The sequence below is a fragment of the Anomaloglossus baeobatrachus genome, chromosome 5 (genome assembly GCF_048569485.1).
Source record: "Anomaloglossus baeobatrachus isolate aAnoBae1 chromosome 5, aAnoBae1.hap1, whole genome shotgun sequence".
NCBI lineage: Eukaryota > Metazoa > Chordata > Amphibia > Anura > Aromobatidae > Anomaloglossus > Anomaloglossus baeobatrachus.
In genome coordinates, this window is record NC_134357.1 from 347,511,627 (window position 1) to 347,529,872 (window position 18,246).

Consider the following 18,246-nt stretch of genomic DNA (forward strand, 5'->3'; position numbering starts at 1 on the left):
AGCTGAGCTGGTGGGGTTGGCCATGGCAGTATCTGAAACCTGAATGCCTGCCCTATGGCCTGCTGGGTATGCTTATGTGCCTCCCTCGTTGTTGAGCCCTGGACGGTGTCCGTGAACCCCAGTCCTCTGCAACTCCCCTGGATAAACCAGGCTGAGTAGTATCCCACTGCTGCCACCAATTGTGGAGACCCGGGGGTCAGTGGGTGCTCTTGGTCGCTGATCCGGCCACCTTTAGAAAGACAGCATGGCCCAGGGCTCATCCAAACTGAACGCCCAACCTCCTTAACCGTGGGCGGAACACTACTCAGACACAGGATGTAAGACTTTATTGGATCCCCAAACGATTAACGGCATATGGCACATAGCTAGCAAAAGACACAAATGTAACAGACAACAGTTTCTCACCCTTCCGCTGGCTCACCAGGGATTAGAATGCCCGTGCCTCAGAGCTACTTACTACAAACCAGCAGCACCCGCTTTCGACGGGCACCCACCGAGAATGGAATAACGCCAGATTTAGGAAGCTGGCTGAGGACCGCAAACCCTGTAGTCAGGTGACTGGATTGTCTCAAGCTGGATTCCTTCCTTAGGTAGTCCTTGATATCTCAGCCGAATCCTTGCATTCAATGCTGAAGTCCATGTAGTATTATAATCCAGGTTCGGTTATGGCTTGCCAATCGGATCCGCAGATCCTAGATTGGTATCATGTAGCAAGAGTCTACCCGGGCAATGGAAAGTCCTCCTTATAGCCCTGAGCTCTCCATTCAGACCATTGGGGTCTTCACAATTGGTGGATACAACTGGGCTCTTATTGGCTAGATTTCAAGCCGTATACAAAATATCTCTAGTAGTAATGGTCTCTGGCAGAGACGAGGGAGAGACAGCTAAGTTACATCGCATCTAGCAATACACATAGTAATACAATGGGAGGTTCACATAATTGATATGTCTGGGTATCTGACCTTCACAGGCCAAGGCAATTACATAAGTCAACAAGAACTTTAACTCTAGACTCCTAAAGGCCCCTTTACACACAGACTTTTTAGCGATCCCGACCTGGCCCGGGATCGCTGGAAAGTCTCTGGTGAGCTCTCAAACAGGCAAACCTGGCCAACGACGCAGCAGCGATACGGACCTGCAGAACGACCTAGCTGGTCGTTGGGGACGTGTCAAGGCAGCTATTTGAAAGGAAAGTCACTAACGAAGTCGTTGTAACGGTGTCAAATACAACGATGCTTGCTGCGCAGCGGGAAACAAAGGACCAAAAAAATGTTCCTGAGAGATGTGTAGCGATCAGCGACCTGACAGTGGGGGACAGGTCGCTGATGCGTTTCACACACTGCAATGTCGCTGGGGAGGTCGCTATTAAGTCACAAAACCGGTGACGTTACAGCGATATCGCTAGCGATGTTGCAGTGTGTAAATGGGCCTTAAGAGTCTTGTAGAAACAATGAGGGGCTTATCCCCCGTTTATAAACGATCATCATGTCTGGCTGAATTTTAACCCCTTCAGCCCCGGGGCACTTTCCGTTTTTGTTTTTTGCTCCCCTTCTTCCGAGAGCCGTAACTTTTTTATTTTTCCGTCAATCTTGCCATATGAGGGCTTGTTTTTGCGGGACAAGTTGTACTTTTAAATGAAACCATAAGTTTTACCATATGGTGTACTGGAAAACAGCAAAAAAATTCCAAATGGGGAAAAATTGCAAAAAAAGTGTGATTGCACAAAAGTTTTTGGGATGTTTTATTCACGGTGTTCACTATATGGTAAAACTGATGTGTGGGTATGATGCCTGAGATCGGTGCGAGTTTGTAGACACCAAACATGTATAGGTTTACTTGTATCTAAGGGGTTAAAATAAATTCACAAGTTTGTCCAATAAAAGTGGCGCACGTTTTGTGCCATTTTCCGAAACACGTAGTGTTCTTATTTTTTGGGATCTATGGCTCAGTGATGGCTTATTTTTTGCGTCTCGAGCTGACGTTTCTAATGGTGCCATTTTTGCGCAGATGCTACGTTTTGATCGCCTGTTATTGCATTTTGCGTAAAACTTGCGCCGACCAAAAAACGTAATTTTGGCGTTTGGAATTTTTTTGCCACTACGCTGTTTACCAATCAGATTAATTGATTTTATATTTTGATAGATTGGGCATTTCTGAACGCGGCGATACCAAATATGTGTAGATTTTTTAACCCTTTAATTTTCAATGGGGGGAAAGGGGGGTGATTTGAACTTTTAGGTTTTTGTTTTTTTTCTTTATTTTTTTAAAACTTTTTTTATTTTTTTTTATTTTACTAGTCCCCCTGGGGGGCTATAGCGATCAGCAATCCGATCGCTCTTATCTATCTGCTGATCACAGCTATACAGCTGTAAAGAGCAGATTCAGTCACTTTCTGTTTCTCTCTGCTCGCGGCCGAGGGAAAACGAAAGTGAAACTTCATAGCTGCAGGCGTCATCACATGACCCTGTGCTACGATGGCAACCACCGATAGTCACGTGATCACGCACGTGACTTCCGGTAGGGGCAGCGGTAAGTAAAAAACATGGCCGCGCGCATATAGATCCTGCTGCCAGACTTTGGCAGCAAGATTTAAGGGGTTAATGGCCGCGGGTGGAAGCGATTCCATCCGCGGCTAGCAGGCACACATGTCAGCTGTTGAAAACAGCTGATATGTGTGCCGACCGCCGCCGCCTGCCCGCGGCAGGGGGCGGGGCTTAACGGGACACGCTCCATGACGGATATATCCGTCCATGGTCGTGAAGGGGTTAAGAAACTTAACCCATGCTAGGCACTGACAGAGTCCATGTCATCAGAGCTACCATTACATTTTTTTCAATTATTTGGCCTCACATTCTACATTTATTTTTGGTATTACGTACTTTGATACCTGAAGAGGAGTCTAAAACTGCCTATATAGTAAAATAAAAAGGTATCATTGCAATGATAAAGAAAAGACGATCTAAAGCGAAGTTCCTACATAGCAAGTACAGCATTCAGCAACTGGTAATATGGACTATTAAGTCACAGTTCACATTATATTTCTCCACACTTGTGCATTTTAAGAATGGTGAAGTACGGTCAGGACTACCAGATTCTATTATATAGGATATGGATAAGACAAAATTTTTATGTCCTGACTACTGAATAGTTTACCATCTAAACCTCCACGTACAATATCCAGGGAGTACAGGCCTGTGAAAGTGTCTCTGATTCGGGAAACAGCTTCCGGTTGGTCAGGCAGGAACTTTTCCAGTACAAGAGGACGGCTCAGTTCCTGCTGCACCTTTTTGGTACCGACCAGTTGGGTCGCTATATCTGGGCATTTCACTGCTCTGGATCTCTCCATCTTTAGACGAGCTTCCCAAGCCTAAAATAAAATTAGAACAATTATTATTTTATACCATGTTTACCTGGCACTATTGCAATTCAATAAGGATTCAAATTCTAGAGAACAGAATACTAATTTTCCATTGAACCAATTATATTTCTGATAGAGATATTGATATATAATGGAATACATAGATATAGATGTATACATATAATGTATATACTGTATATACTATATATACTGTATTGTAATACAGTAAGGCTATGTGCGCACACTATAGTTTTGTTTGTTCAGCAAAAACGTACCCTCTAACAGAAAAACGCATAAAAAATGCATTGTTTTTGCCGCATTTTCCGTGCGTTTTTGCCATTGCGTTTTTTCACTATATTCAATGTAAAAATGTAAAAAAAAATTGACATTCTGCACCCAAAACTGCAGGCAAAAAAAAAAAAAAAGCAACGTGCGCATAACCTTTCTGAACTCTCAGACTTTGCTGGGGAAGGAAATGCATGCACTTAGGTAAGTGACCAGTAAAATTTTAACGGGTCCGTAATCCAGCAGCACACTAAGGCCCGGATTCATCAATTTCACTAGACTTCTTTTATAAGTTTTCACATCAGTTTCTCCCACCTCCAACAAAATGGATGAGGCAGGGAGTGTTCCTTATTTAATTCATGACGACCTGTGGCGTACCTTACACCAGAAAAGAGCCGGGACATCTGATCATGCGCACTGAGCCAAACCCCAGCATTTGAGGCCGACAACGAACAGGTACGCGCGTCTATGCCAATGCCGCTGGGCATTGAATAGCATGTTAGCAGACCCCTTTCTTCTGTATGTTAGACTTGAGTAAGTGGGTCTCATGACAAAAGACCATCTTTCCACTCTACTCTCAAGATCACATCTCAACCTGCCTGCTTGATCCACTCCCATCCCACATCATCCCCAATCTCACCACAGTCTTCATACCGACCCTAACACATCTCTTCAACCTATCACTAACAAGTGGTGTATTCCCCTCATGCTTTAAACATGCCTTCATCACACCCGACCTCAAAAAACCCTCCCTTGACCCTTCCTCTGTGTCAAACTATCGCCCCATATCACTTCTCCCCTATACCTCAAAACTACTGGAACAGCATGTCCATCTTGAACTGTCCTCCCACCTCTCTTCCTGCTCCGTCATTGATCAGTTACAATGTGGCTTTCGACCCAATCATTCCACTGAAACTGCCCTAAACAAAGTCACTAACGACCTACTAACCGCAAAAGTCAAGCGACACTACTCTGTCTTCCTTCTCCTGGACCTGTCCTCTGCCTTTGACACAGTAGAGCATTCTCTTTTACTACAAATTCTCTTGTCTCTGGGCATCACAGATGTGGCGCTATCTTGGATCTCTTCATACTTAACCAACTGAACTTTCAGCATCTCCCACTCTCACACCACTTCCTCATCTCGCCCCCTCTCTGTCGGTGTCCTTCAAGGTTCATTTCTTGGACCCCTGCTATTCTCCATCTACACCTTCGGCCTGGGACAACTCAGAGTCCCATGTCTTTCAGTATCATCTCTATGCTGATGATACACAGATCTACCTTTCTGGACCTGACATTACCTCCCTATTAACCAAAATCCCACAATGTGTCTGCTATTTCATCCTTTTTCTCTGCTCAATTCCTAAAACTGAACATGGACAAAAACAGAATTCATTGTCTTTCCTCCTCCTTACTCAACCCCCCCACCTGACATATCCATCAATGTCAACGGCTGCTCACTTTCCCCAGTCCCACGTGCTCGCTACCTGTCTAGTAACTCTAGACTCTGATCTCTCTTTCAAGTTACACATCAAATCCCTCTTCACCTCCTGCCGCCTCCAACTCAACAATATTTCCCGGATTCATACATTCCTTTCCCAAGAAGCTGCAAAAACCTTAGTACATGCCCTTATTATCTCCCGCCTGGAGTATTGCAACCTCCTGCTCTGTGGCCTCCCTTCTAACAGTCTCGCACCCCTACAATCTATTCTAAACTATGCTGCCCAGCTAATCCATCTGTCCCCCCGCTTCTCCCCGACCTCTCCTCTCTGCCAATCCCTTGACTGGCTTCCCATTGCCCAACGACTCCAGTTTAAAACACTAACCATGACCTACAACGCCATCCACAACCTGTCTCCTCCCTACATCTGTGACCTAGTTTCCTGGTACTTACCTGCACGTAACCTTCGATCCTCACAAGATCTCCTTCTCTGCTCCCCTCTCATCGCCTCTTCCCACCATCGCATCCAAGATTTCTCCTGTGCCTCCCCCATACCTTGGAATGCTCTGGCACAACATATCAGACTCTCGCCTACCTTGCCAAGCTTCAAAAGTAACCTGAAGACCCACCTCTTCTGACAAGCCTACAACCTGCCGTAACCCTCAGTCTGATATAGTGCCGCACAAATCAGCTCTACCCTAACCTACTGTATCCTCACCTATCTCTTGTAGACTGTGAGCCCTCACGGGCAGGAACCTCTATCCTCTTGTACCAGTCTGTGCCTTGTATTGTTTATGATTATTGTACTTGTCCCTATTATGTATACCCCTTTCACATGTAAAGCGCCATGGAACAGATGGCGCTATGATAATAAATAATATTTTTTTTTATGTACTTGCATGGACTTGGCCTTAAGATTTCTATGGTTTATGTGGCTGCTATAAAGAATATCTCTGAATGCTGCTAACACAGCTCAGGTTACATGGGGCAGACAGACAGACTTACAGATCATAAAATAAAAAATATACAATTCAATAAAAACAAGAAAGAAATAATTATCTGGTAGGGTTGAGCAAAATGGTTCCTCCTATCTGCCTGCATCCCGGATGCCTCTTCTCATAAGAAGGCACAGGACAATGTCATTACATCATGCTGGGTCTTCAAATCAGAGATAGGAGGTTCACAGGACCCTGGTCAAGTAGTCACTTAGGTTGTCAATGGTCACCGGACTAGAATCCAGCAAACCTCCTCCTATCTGTCAGCATCTCGGATGCCTTTTCTCATAAGGAGGTGCAGGACAATGTCATTACATCGTGCTGGGCCTTCAACTTAGAAGTGCCATAGATGCTGACAGATAGGAGGTTCGCAGGGCCCTGGCCCGCTGCCAAGGTCTTCTGACATTGCTGCCCAACGTTTTTTGATCAACTCTAGTATCTTGGTAAAGCCAGTAATAAATGGTGATACAACCCGTTTGAAGTCTCTTTCCAATAAATTTTCAAATGATCCAATAATTTCCAATATCATGCAAAAATCATCTTTTCCTTCTTGCAGCTGAGAAAAGCATTATTCACCATACAGACCTGCTGATTGTAATCCTGGGGCATGTATCCAGTTCTGAAATAGGCTACTGCAACCTCATAGCCATCCCTGGAAGAAAGTGCAATTTTAGCATGGCGCAAGTCTGAATATTAAATGAGGATGGAAAGAAGGGAATTTTGTTTACTTACCGTAAATTCCTTTTCTTCCAGCTCCTATTGGGAGACCCAGACAATTGGGTGTATAGCTTCTGCCTCCGGAGGCCACACAAAGTATTACACTTTAAAAAGTGTAACCCCTCCCCTCTGCCTATACACCCTCCCGTGCATCACGGGCTCCTCAGTTTTGGTGCAAAAGCAGGAAGGAGGAAAACTTATAAATTGGTCTAAGGTAAACTCAATCCGAAGGATGTTCGGAGAACTGAAGACCATGAACCAAAAGAACAATTCAACATGAACAACATGTGTACACAAAAGAACAAACAGCCCAAAGGGAACAGGGGCGGGTGCTGGGTCTCCCAATAGGAGCTAGAAGAAAAGGAATTTACGGTAAGTAAACAAAATTCCCTTCTTCTTTGTCGCTCCATTGGGAGACCAAGACAATTGGGACGTCCAAAAGCAGTCCCTGGGTGGGTAAAAGAATACCTCGATAAAAAGAGCCGAAAACGACCCCCTCTTACAGGTGGGCAACCGCCGCCTGAAGGACTCGCCTACCTAGACTGGTGTCTGCCGAAGCATAGGTATGCACCCGATAGTGTTTCGTGAAAGTGTGCAGACTAGACCAGGTAGCTGCCTGACACACCTGCTGAGCCGTAGCCCGGTGCCGCAATGCCCAGGACGCACCCACGGCTCTGGTAGAATGGGCTTTCAGCCCTGAAGGAAGCGGAAGCCCAGAAGAACGGTAGGCTTCAAGAATCGGTTCCTTGATCCACCGAGCCAAGGTTGACTTGGAAGCCTGCGAACCCTTACGCTGGCCAGCGACAAGGACAAAGAGCGCATCTGAACGGCGCAGGGGCGCCGTGCGAGACACGTAGAGCCGGAGTGCTCTCACCAGATCTAAGCAGTGCAAATCCTTTTCACATTGGTGAATTGGATTAGGGCAAAATGAAGGTAAGGAGATATCCTGATTGAGATGAAAAGGGGATACCACCTTAGGGAGAAATTCCGGGACCGGACGCAGAACCACCTTATCCTGGTGAAAAACCAGGAAGGGGGCTTTGCATGACAGCGCTGCCAGCTCCGACACTCTACGGAGCGATGTAACTGCCACTAGAAATGCCACCTTCTGCGAAAGACGTGATAAAGAGACATCCCGCAGCGGCTCGAAAGGTGGTTTCTGAAGAGCAGTTAGCACCCTGTTAAGATCCCAGGGTTCCAGCGGACGCTTGTAAGGTGGGACTATGTGGCAAACTCCTTGCAGGAACGTGCGGACCTGCGGAAGCCTGGCTAGACGCTTTTGAAAAAATACGGATAGCGCCGATACTTGTCCCTTGAGAGAGCCGAGAGACAAACCCTTGTCCATTCCGGATTGAAGGAATGAAAGAAAAGTGGGTAAGGCAAAGGGCCAGGGGGTAAAACCCTTATCAGAGCACCAGGATAAGAAGATCCTCCAAGACCTGTGATAGATCTTGGCGGACGTTGGCTTCCTGGCCTGTCTCATAGTGGCAATAACATCTTGAGATAACCCTGAGGACGCTAGGAGCCAGGACTCAATGGCCACACAGTCAGGTTGAGGGCCGCAGAATTCAGATGGAAAAACGGCCCTTGAGCAAGTCTGGGCGGTCTGGGAGCGCCTACGGTTGACCCACCGTGAGGTGCCACAGATCCGGGTACCACGACCGCCTCGGCCAATCTGGGGCGACGAGAATGGCGCGACGACAGTCGGACCTGATTTTGCGCAGCACTCTGGGCAGCATCGCCAGAGGAGGAAATACATAGGGCAGTCGAAACTGCGACCAATCCTGAACTAATGCGTCCGCCGCCAGAGCTCTGTGATCTTGAGACCGGGCCATGAATGCCGGGACCTTGTTGTTGTGCCGTGACGCCATGAGATCGACGTCCGGCGTTCCCCAGCGGCGACAGATCTCTCGAAACACGTCTGGGTGCAGAGACCATTCCCCCGCGTCCATGCCCTGTCGGCTGAGAAAATCTGCTTCCCAGTTTTCTACGCCCGGGATGTGAACTGCGGAGATGGTGGAAGCTGTGGCTTCCACCCACTGCAGAATTCGTCGGACTTCCTGGAAGGCTTGACGACTGCGAGTGCCGCCTTGGTGGTTGATGTATGCGACGGCAGTGGTGTTGTCCGACTGGATCCGGATCTGCCTGCCCTCCAGCCACCGATGAAAGGCCAATAGGGCTAGATACACTGCCCTTATCTCCAGAATATTGATCTGAAGGGATGACTCTATCGGAGTCCAGGTTCCCTGAGCCCTGTGGTGGAGAAAAACCGCCCCCCACCCTGACAGGCTCGCGTCCGTCGTGACCACAGCCCAGGTGGGGGGTAGGAAGGATTTTCCCTGCGATAGAGAGTTGGGAAGGAGCCACCACTGAAGTGACGTCTTGGTTGCAAGGGAAAGAGACGTTCCTGTCGAGTAAAGTCGACCTCCTGTCCCATTTGCGGAGAATGTCCCACTGGAGTGGCCGCAGATGGAATTGTGCGAAGGGCACTGCCTCCATCGCTGCCACCATCTTCCCCAGGAAGTGCATGAGGCGCCTCAAGGGGTGTGACTGACCCCGAAGAAGAGATTGCACCCCTGCCTGCAGCGAAAGCTGTTTGTCCAGCGGTAGCATGACTACTGCTGACTGAATATGAAACTCCATCCCAAGGTACGTCAGTGATTGGGTCGGTGTCAACTTGGATTTTGGGAAGTTGATGATCCACCCGAACTGCTGGAGAGTCGCCAGAGCGACGGAAAGGCTGTTTTGACACGCCATCTGAGAGGGTGCCCTGACCAGAAGATCGTCTAAGTAGGGAATCACTGAGTGGCCCTGAGAGTGTAGGACCGCCACAACAGATGCCATGACCTTGGTGAACACCCGTGGGGCTGTCGCCAGGCCGAAAGGCAATGCCACGAACTGAAGGTGTTCGTCCCCGATGGCGAAACGCAAAAAGCGTTGATATTCGGGTGCGATCGGCACATGGAGATAAGCATCCTTGATGTCGATCGATGCTAGGAAGTCTCCTTGTGACATCGAAGCGATGACAGAGCGGAGAGATTCCATCCGAAACCGTCTGGTGCTCACATGTCTGTTGAGCAGTTTGAGGTCCAGAACGGGACGGAATGAACCGTCCTTCTTTGGCACCACGAACAAGTTGGAGTAAAAGCCGCGACCATGTTCCTGGAGGGGAACAGGGATCACAACTCCTTCTGTCTTCAGAGCGTTCACCGCCTGAAAAAGTGCATCGGCTCGCTCGGGGGGCGGAGATGTTCTGAAGAAACGAGTCGGGGGACGAGAGCTGAACTCTATCCTGTAACCGTGAGACAGAATGTCTCTCACCCATCGGTCTTGAACATGTGGCCACCAGGCGTCGCAAAAGCGGGAGAGCCTGCCACCGACCGAGGATGCGGTTCGGGGATTCCGAGAGTCATGAGGAGGCCGCCTTGGAAGCAGTGCCTCCTGCGGCCTTTTGGGGGCGTGACTTGGACCGCCACGCATAGGAGTTCCTCTGGCCTTTCTCCGGCCTGCTGGACGAAGAGGATTGGGGCTTGGCGGAGGGACGAAAGGACCGAAACCTCGATTGTATTTTCCGTTGCTGAGGTCTCTTTGGTTTGGACTGGGGTAAGGAGGAGTCCTTTCCCTTGGATTCCTTAATAATCTCATCCAATCGTTCACCAAACAAGCGGTCGCCAGCAAACGGCAAACCGGTTAAGAACCTCTTGGAAGCCGAGTCTGCCTTCCATTCGCGCAGCCACATGGCCCTGCGGACTGCCACAGAGTTAGCGGATGCCACCGCTATACGGCTAGCAGAGTCTAAAACTGCGTTCATGGCGTAGGAAGAAAAAGCTGACGCCTGAGAAGTCAGAGACGCAACCTGCGGAGCAGAATTACGTGTGACAGCATTAATCTCAGCCAAACAAGCTGAGATAGCTTGTAGTGCCCACACGGCTGCAAAGGGCGGGGCAAAAGACGCGCCCGTGGCTTCATAGATGGATTTCACCAGGAGCTCTATCTGCCTGTCAGTGGCATCCTTTAGCGATGATCCATCTGCAACCGATACCACAGATCTAGCCGCCAATCTAGAGACTGGGGGATCCACCTTGGGACATTGAGCCCAACCCTTAACAACGTCAGAGGGGAAGGGGTAACGTGTGTCAGTAAGGCGCTTAGTAAAGCGCTTGTCCGGAACCGCTCTGGGCTTCTGGACAGCCTCTCTGAAGTTAGAGTGATCGAAAAACGCACTCCGTGTACGTTTAGGGAACCGAAACTGGTGTTTCTCCTGCTGAGAAGTCGACTCCTCTACAGGTGGCGGCGGGGGAGAGATATCTAACACCTGGTTGATGGACGAGATAAGGTCATTTACTATGGCGTCCCCTTCAGGTGTATCAAGATTGAGAGCAACGTCAGGGTCAGAGCCCTGAGCTGCGACGTCCGCCTCGTCCTCCAGAGAGTCCTCACGCTGGGAACCCGAGCAGCGTGAAGAAGTCGGGGAAGATTCCCAGCGGGCCCGCTTAGCCGGTCTGGGACTGTGGTCCGGGCCGGAGTCCTCCACGTGAGACCTAGGGCCCCCCCTGGGAACGTGCTGTGGCGCGGACAGAGAGGGGCCTGGAGGAGAAGATCCAACAGGGCCCGGGGCTTGTGTAAGGACCGGTCTGGACTGCAAAGCTTCAAGCAGCTTGGCAGACCATTTGTCCATAGACTGAGCCATGGATTGTGAAAGTGACTCAGAGAGTTTTTCAGCAAAAACTGCAAACTCTGTCCCTGCCGCCTGGACAGGGGGAGCAAGGGGTTCTACCTGAGCCGAGGGGCCCACTAGTGACCGAGGCTCGGGTTGAGGAAGCAAAACAGGGGTTGAGCATTGCTCACAGTGAGGGTAGGTGGAACCCGCAGGTAACTTAGCCGCACAAGAGGTACAGGTCGCAAAATAACCCTGTGCCTTGGCACCCTTGCTCCTTGTGGACGACATGCTGTTGTCTCCTAGGAGAGTGATCACTGAGGGTATATGGGAAGGGTATACAGCCCGACCGAACAGAAATATATAACTATATATATAGTATCTATTCCGGCACCCTAAGGGACCAGCACCGGGTGACCGGTGTGGCTTACCGACCGCTAAAAAGCGGAGTGTGTGTCCTCCAGATTCCCTGCCTTAGGTCTCCCAGCGTTGCAGAGCTCTTTCCAGGAAATCCTCCACAGGCAGAATGCCAAAGAAATGGCTGCCGGAGCTCTCAGGGGAGGAGTGGAGCCGTGGGCGGCGTTAGAAAAGTGCGGGAATCTGGAGTCCCCACAGTGATCAGTGAGGGGGGAGGAAACATACAGGATGCTCCGGCCCTCACAGCCGACGTCAGGCCGGCCGTCCCGCCCTTACCCCTGATAGACAGGCCCGGGGGCGGGAGTTTTGCTACTAGGCCGCAATTGAAGCCGGGGACTAAATTTAAGACCGCGGCCGACAAACAGGCGCGGTCGGCGCGGAAGTCCGCCGGCCTTCACAAATAAGCAGCTGCTGCAGCGTCCGGGATGAAGGCGCTCCATGCACATCCTCATGGGGATACAGAGTACCTTAGTGATGCAGGGCCCGGTCCCTGAGGATAAACTCCTGTCCGACAGATTCCCACAGGGGCTGAGGAGGGAGCACGGTCCCAGTGAATGGATGACCGGTCAGGATCCCACTTCTCCCAGAGCCGCTAAGGGATGGTGAAGGAGACGGCATGAGGCTCCGGCCTTTGTACCCGCAATGGGTACCTCAACCTTAACAGCACCGCCGACTTAGTGGGGTGAGAAGGGAACATGCCGGGGGCCCCGTGGGGGCCCACTTTTCTTCCAACCGATATAACTAATCTGAGAATGCATGAGTGGATGTGTGCCTCCTTCCACACAAAGCATAAAACTGAGGAGCCCGTGATGCACGGGAGGGTGTATAGGCAGAGGGGAGGGGTTACACTTTTTAAAGTGTAATACTTTGTGTGGCCTCCGGAGGCAGAAGCTATACACCCAATTGTCTGGGTCTCCCAATGGAGCGACAAAGAAAAATGCAATAAAGAACTAGGCTCCGATTTAACAAGACTGATGTTTTTCACGCCAGTCTTAATGAAAGGGTGGAGTGGGGTAAGAGGCGTCATTGTCTTAATTAGGCATGCCTTGGGGGTGTGCACCCCCATCCGCTTCACCACAAATCTTACCTCAGTCTTAGACTCCCAACATGTCCTGCCCTAGCTTCACCTAGTTTGTCAAAGTTGGGCAAAAATTGCATGGAAACAGTTGAAAAATTGTTATGCAGCCTCACGTTGCGAAAATAAATTGTGTCTTTCAAAGATTTTTTGGCCACTTTCATGAATTAGGGGCCTAGTATTTAATATCATTTAAGAGTAATCCTGCGAACAACATTTATTCTTGTAGATAGGAAGGCGGCACGGTGGCTCAGTGGTTAGCACTGCAGTCTTGCAGCACTGGGGTCCTGGGTTCAAATCCCACCAAGGACAATGTTCTCCCCATGTTTGTGTGTTTTTAGGGTACTCCGGTTTCCTCCCACACTCCAAAGACATACTGATAGGGAATTTAGATTGTGAGCACCAATGGGGACAGTGTTCCTGATATATGTAAAGCGCTGCGGAATATGTTCGCACTATATAAAATCAAGATTTATTTTATTTTTATTTATAGATAGATGATAAATGAATGATTTCTTTGGTTCCAACTGCCAGGATTTCCTCTGATCAATGAGGTCCTGTGTCTCCCATGTGAATGGAGCGGTAGCATGCAGGTGTGGCTACGGCTCCAACCACTGTCTATGGGAGGTCTCGCCATTTGAGCTCATGCTCCCCTTTGATCCAAAGAATTAAAGGGAGCTTTGAAATAGAAATAGTAGCATAGATATACTTACACATATAGACAATTCTTTTCATCCAAAGACCCTCTCTCATAGACATCTGAAAGACGTCTCCTAATCACTTTGATGTTTCTAGAAAAGAAAATGCCAGAAAAGTTGTTAGAATAATATATATATGAAATACAGACTGATAATACACCAATCTGTAACAGAAAGGGTAAATTCACACCAGTGTATTTTTGTTCAAAGCTGTCCATAAAAAAATAAAATTAAAAAAAATATGACAGTACACGCACTAATGTGATTCAGAGGGTCAGTGCAGATGAGAGATTTTTGTGTATGGACTGAATCTGCGTGTGAAAAGAAAAAATATCGCAGCATGTACTGGATTCCTCCGTAACTAGTCTTCTTTACAGAGCTATGGAGGAAAAATAAAAACCCTACTACAAATTATTACAGGGATGACTAAAAAGCCACACATGAAGCAATACAGCCAAAATATGTTATATTCATCCATGTATAACTATTATGACCTGCAGTCAGTTCATAGGACAGCAAGAACCAACCATAGGGCCTGTCCACAATCACAATCATGGGGTAGGCACTCTGCAATGTTTTCCAGGAACAGTGACCCAATATGGACCCAAAAATAGGGCAAAATCACAAATCATTATCCAGTGCTTCCTGAAGGTACTAAACTCAGAGGAACTATACACAGGATTATATTCTGACTTGCTGGATGTTACCACTAGACTCAATAAACAAAGAACAGTAAAAATGCCTTTTAAGTTGGTGTGATCAAAAGATAGTCCACAAATGATGGACTGTAAGGCCATGTGTGCACACGTTGAGTATTTGGGGAGTTTTTACCTCAGTATTTGTAGCCAAAACCAGGAGTGGGACAATCAGAGGTAAAGTATAATAAATACACGTCACCACTTCTGTATTTATCACCCACTCCTGGTTTTGGCTTAAACTCACCAACTACTCAACGTGTCCATGTGGCCTTGAAGTGAAGCTCTCAGCCAATTCATGGTGGGTGTTTATGTATGTATGTATGTATGTATGTATGTATGTATGAATGAATGAATGAATGAATGAATGAATGAATGAATGAATGTATGTATAACTATTCTGAGGCAAATCTCCTGCGACTTCTCCCAGCTTTGATTCCCCAGACCAGTGCTCTCCAATCCTCAAGGCCCACCAACACATCATATTTTCAGGTTATCCTTAGTATTGCACAGTGATAATTGCATCATCTGCTATACCAAGGAAATCCTGAAAACATGCGCTGTTGGAGGCTCTTGAGGACTGGAGTTGGAGAACACTGAACTAGACTGACAGGTCTCGCTCTATGTGTGTATAGCGAGAGACCTGGCAGTCCCGGGGCGAAGGGTAAAAGGCGCTAGCCAAGTACCTACCTTTGACTAGTCAGAGACTTTTTAAAGTAGGTTTGCTCTGAACTGTCATGGTGTTAATAACATCAATAACGCAGCCAGTGTTTGATTCTTGCTGTGCAGGGCTCGGGGAGCATGTTCAGTGGATGGGTTCCCTTTCAGCAAACAAATGATAACTAGCACAAATCAATTGAAGGTATGGATTAAAAAAGTGTAACAGGTCACCTACACACACTATGTAAGAAAATTAGACCACAGATGTAAGGATCTTACTCCAGTACATGGACTCATAGAATGAAATTTGGTGCCACATGGTGCAGTTTCCGATATCCACTTTCTCGGGTAATTATTTTTCTACCACTCACAAGAGATCACTTAGTTCACATATAACACAAATACTTATAAATCTAGAACCTGCGTTATTTTATCGGTAGCAATGTGCTTTTTAATATAAAATACTTATTACCTGTTCCACAACTCATTCTCAATGTAACGATGATCAAAAATGTTCCTTTGTAGGTTCTCAACCAAAAACATGACGACAGCCCTGAAAAGAAAAAAAAAATTGGCATATAAAAGAGCGGAGCCAACACATTACTCATACTCTGGATACGGAAGCAGCTTAACCCCTTGATGCTGCAGCTATTTTTTTTTTCTGTTTTTTTCATACCTGCTTTTGAAGAAACACAATGTTTTAATTTTATTATCATCAACATAGAGGAATAACGGCTGTTTGCAGGAGTAGTTACATTTCTTAATGGCACTATTTGATCTACCATAAAATGTATGGGGAAAGAAAAAAAAAAAAAAAAAAAGTACGATGGGGTGCCTAAAGATTCAGATGTCGCGGTCACTAATAACGGTAGTATCTAAGAAGTTAAAGGTAGTTCATCCCCCTCACAATGCATTACTTAGCCCCTATAACAACCCTACTAGCAGTGTACGTGTTACAGAGCGAGCATTGTCTAAATGCTGCTGACGTGTGTACGCGTCCGGGTGTATTAGTGTAGGAACAAACATATAAACACAACACTTTTGTTTTTGCTCCCATTTTTCATGAGCTAAACTCAAAGATCCAAGACTTATTTCATGTCTATAAAAGGCCTTTTTTTCTAAAATATTGTTAACAAATTTGTCTAAGGCCTCTTTCACACGTCCAAAAAATACCACACACCTTTTATATGGATGTGTAAAAGGTGCGTATGGCCCTCCGTGTGCCGCAATTTTGGCACAAGTTTTCTCTGTGTGCTATCCATGATAATACACGGAGAAAAGGAACTTTCTACTCACCTGTCCCTAGCGCTGCTGGTGATGTCTTCCGCTCTGCGGTCTCAGGTCTTGCTGACTCCCCGCTGCTGCTGCTTCCGGTCTTCGGTGCAGTGAATATGCGATGAGCATAATGAACGGGGGTCGGAAGCAAATGACAGCAGCGGCAGAGACAGCAGCACTGGAGAAGGCAAGTGTAGAAATTAATATTATATCACAGACACGTGGTTTTCTCCGGTACATGTCACAAGGATCACACGTGCGGTTTGTGCGACACCCGTGCTGCCGGAGAAAAATGGACATGTCTACGTGTGTAGCACACGGACACACGTATGCACTATACGGACACAAGGTCCATGTGAAAACAAGCATGCGTACACAAACCCATTGAATTTAATGGGTCTACGTGTGCCAGTGTCTCCAGTACGTGTGAAAACGGACATCACGCGTATCGGTGACACAGCTGTGTGAAGGGGGCCTAAATCTGTGTTCGTGAGCACTTCTCCTTTGCCGAGATAATTCATTCACCTTACATAATTGGTGTGCCTTAGACTGGCTACTCTAATCACTTTAATTGTCTGTATAAGACATATTTAACATATTCAGTGAGCTCAGAACTCCTCAAAAATAGCACAATTGCAGTTTGTCACGTTACTGTCTGAAAAAAATGGAATACAAATATATCAGAAAGTTATACGGACCTAAAATAGTGATAAAAAAAACCCCTACAGCTCTACTTGTGAAATATCAGGCCCTAATTCAACTCTATCAACCAAAAAATAGACCAATTTTTTACCTTTTTGTGGGTGGGGGGGATGGCGGACTGGTGACAAATATCTGTATATATTTTTTTAAGTAGTAAAACAAAACATTTTCAGCACAAAGTGAACACAGTTAACACAAAAGCCGAGAACAAACAAAAAATAAACACAAAAAAGTCAGACTTGCTGGTTGTTTTTTTTTTTTTTTTAACAAGTTCGACCCCACCTAGAATTTTTTTTACTGTTTTTCAGTACATTACATGGTGCAAATGAGTGGAGTCATGCAAAATACAGCTCATCCTTCACAAAAACAAGCTGCATTATCGAATTGTCGATGTTTTTTTTGGGGGGGGGGGGAGGAAAGGTTTTTGGAAGGCATCTCCAAGAAGTTAAGCTGGTGTCACACACATCGACAACGACGTCGCTGCTACGTCACCATTTTCTGCGTCCCGTCGCTATGTGTGACATCCAGCAACGAGCTGGCCCCTGCTGTGTGGTCGCCGCTCGTTGCTGAATGTCCTGCTTCATTTTTTGCTTGTTGCTCTCCCGCTGTGAAGCACACAGCGAGAAAGCGACGAACTGAAGCGAGCAGGGAGCAGGAGCCGGCTTCTGGCAGCCTGCGGTAAGCTGTAACTAAGGTAAACATCGGATAACCAAAAGCCCTTTCCTTGGTTACCAGATATTTACCTTCGTTACCAGCGTCCGCCGCTCTCACGCTGCCTGTGCTGCCGGCTCCCTGCACGCCAGAGTACACATCGGGTAAATAAGCAAGGGTTTGCTTATTAACCCAATGTGTACTCTGGCGTGCAGGGAGCCAGCGCTAAGCGGTGTGCGCTGGTAACCAATGTAAATATCGGTTAACCAAGCCCTTTGTTTTCCGATATTTACCTTAGTTACCAAGCGCAGCACCGCTTCCACCCGTCGCTGCTGGCTGGGGGCTGGTCACTGGTCGCTGGTGAGATCTGCCTGTTTGACAGCTCACCAGCGACCATGTAACAACGCAGCAGCGATCCTGATAAGGTTAGATCGCCCCTGTCGTGATCGCTGCTGCGTCGCTATGTGTGAACCCAGCATTCTTCAGGTGGTAGAGTACAGACACTCACAGCACTATTGCCATTGTCAATTCCCTGTAGTTAAAAAATGTCCAAAATAGCAAACCACTACCGTGTTTTTCCAAAAATAAGACCTCCCCCAAAAATAATCCCTTGCAGGGATTTT

The 18,246-nt window shown here is 47.4% G+C and overlaps 1 protein-coding gene across 1 annotated transcript in view; it reads right to left on the minus strand.

The window, feature by feature from the left end:
* GSS (glutathione synthetase) overlaps positions 1 to 18,246 on the minus strand; it is an 89,539-nt gene that overhangs the window by 20,713 nt on the left and 50,580 nt on the right. Inside the window, exons 7-10 of the mRNA XM_075347567.1 lie at positions 15,468 to 15,548; positions 13,656 to 13,733; positions 6,662 to 6,728; positions 3,173 to 3,367 (exon numbers count right to left, since the gene is read on the minus strand). Coding sequence (XP_075203682.1) covers positions 3,173 to 3,367; positions 6,662 to 6,728; positions 13,656 to 13,733; positions 15,468 to 15,548 — 421 coding nt within the window. The remainder of the gene's footprint in view (positions 1 to 3,172; positions 3,368 to 6,661; positions 6,729 to 13,655; positions 13,734 to 15,467; positions 15,549 to 18,246) is intronic.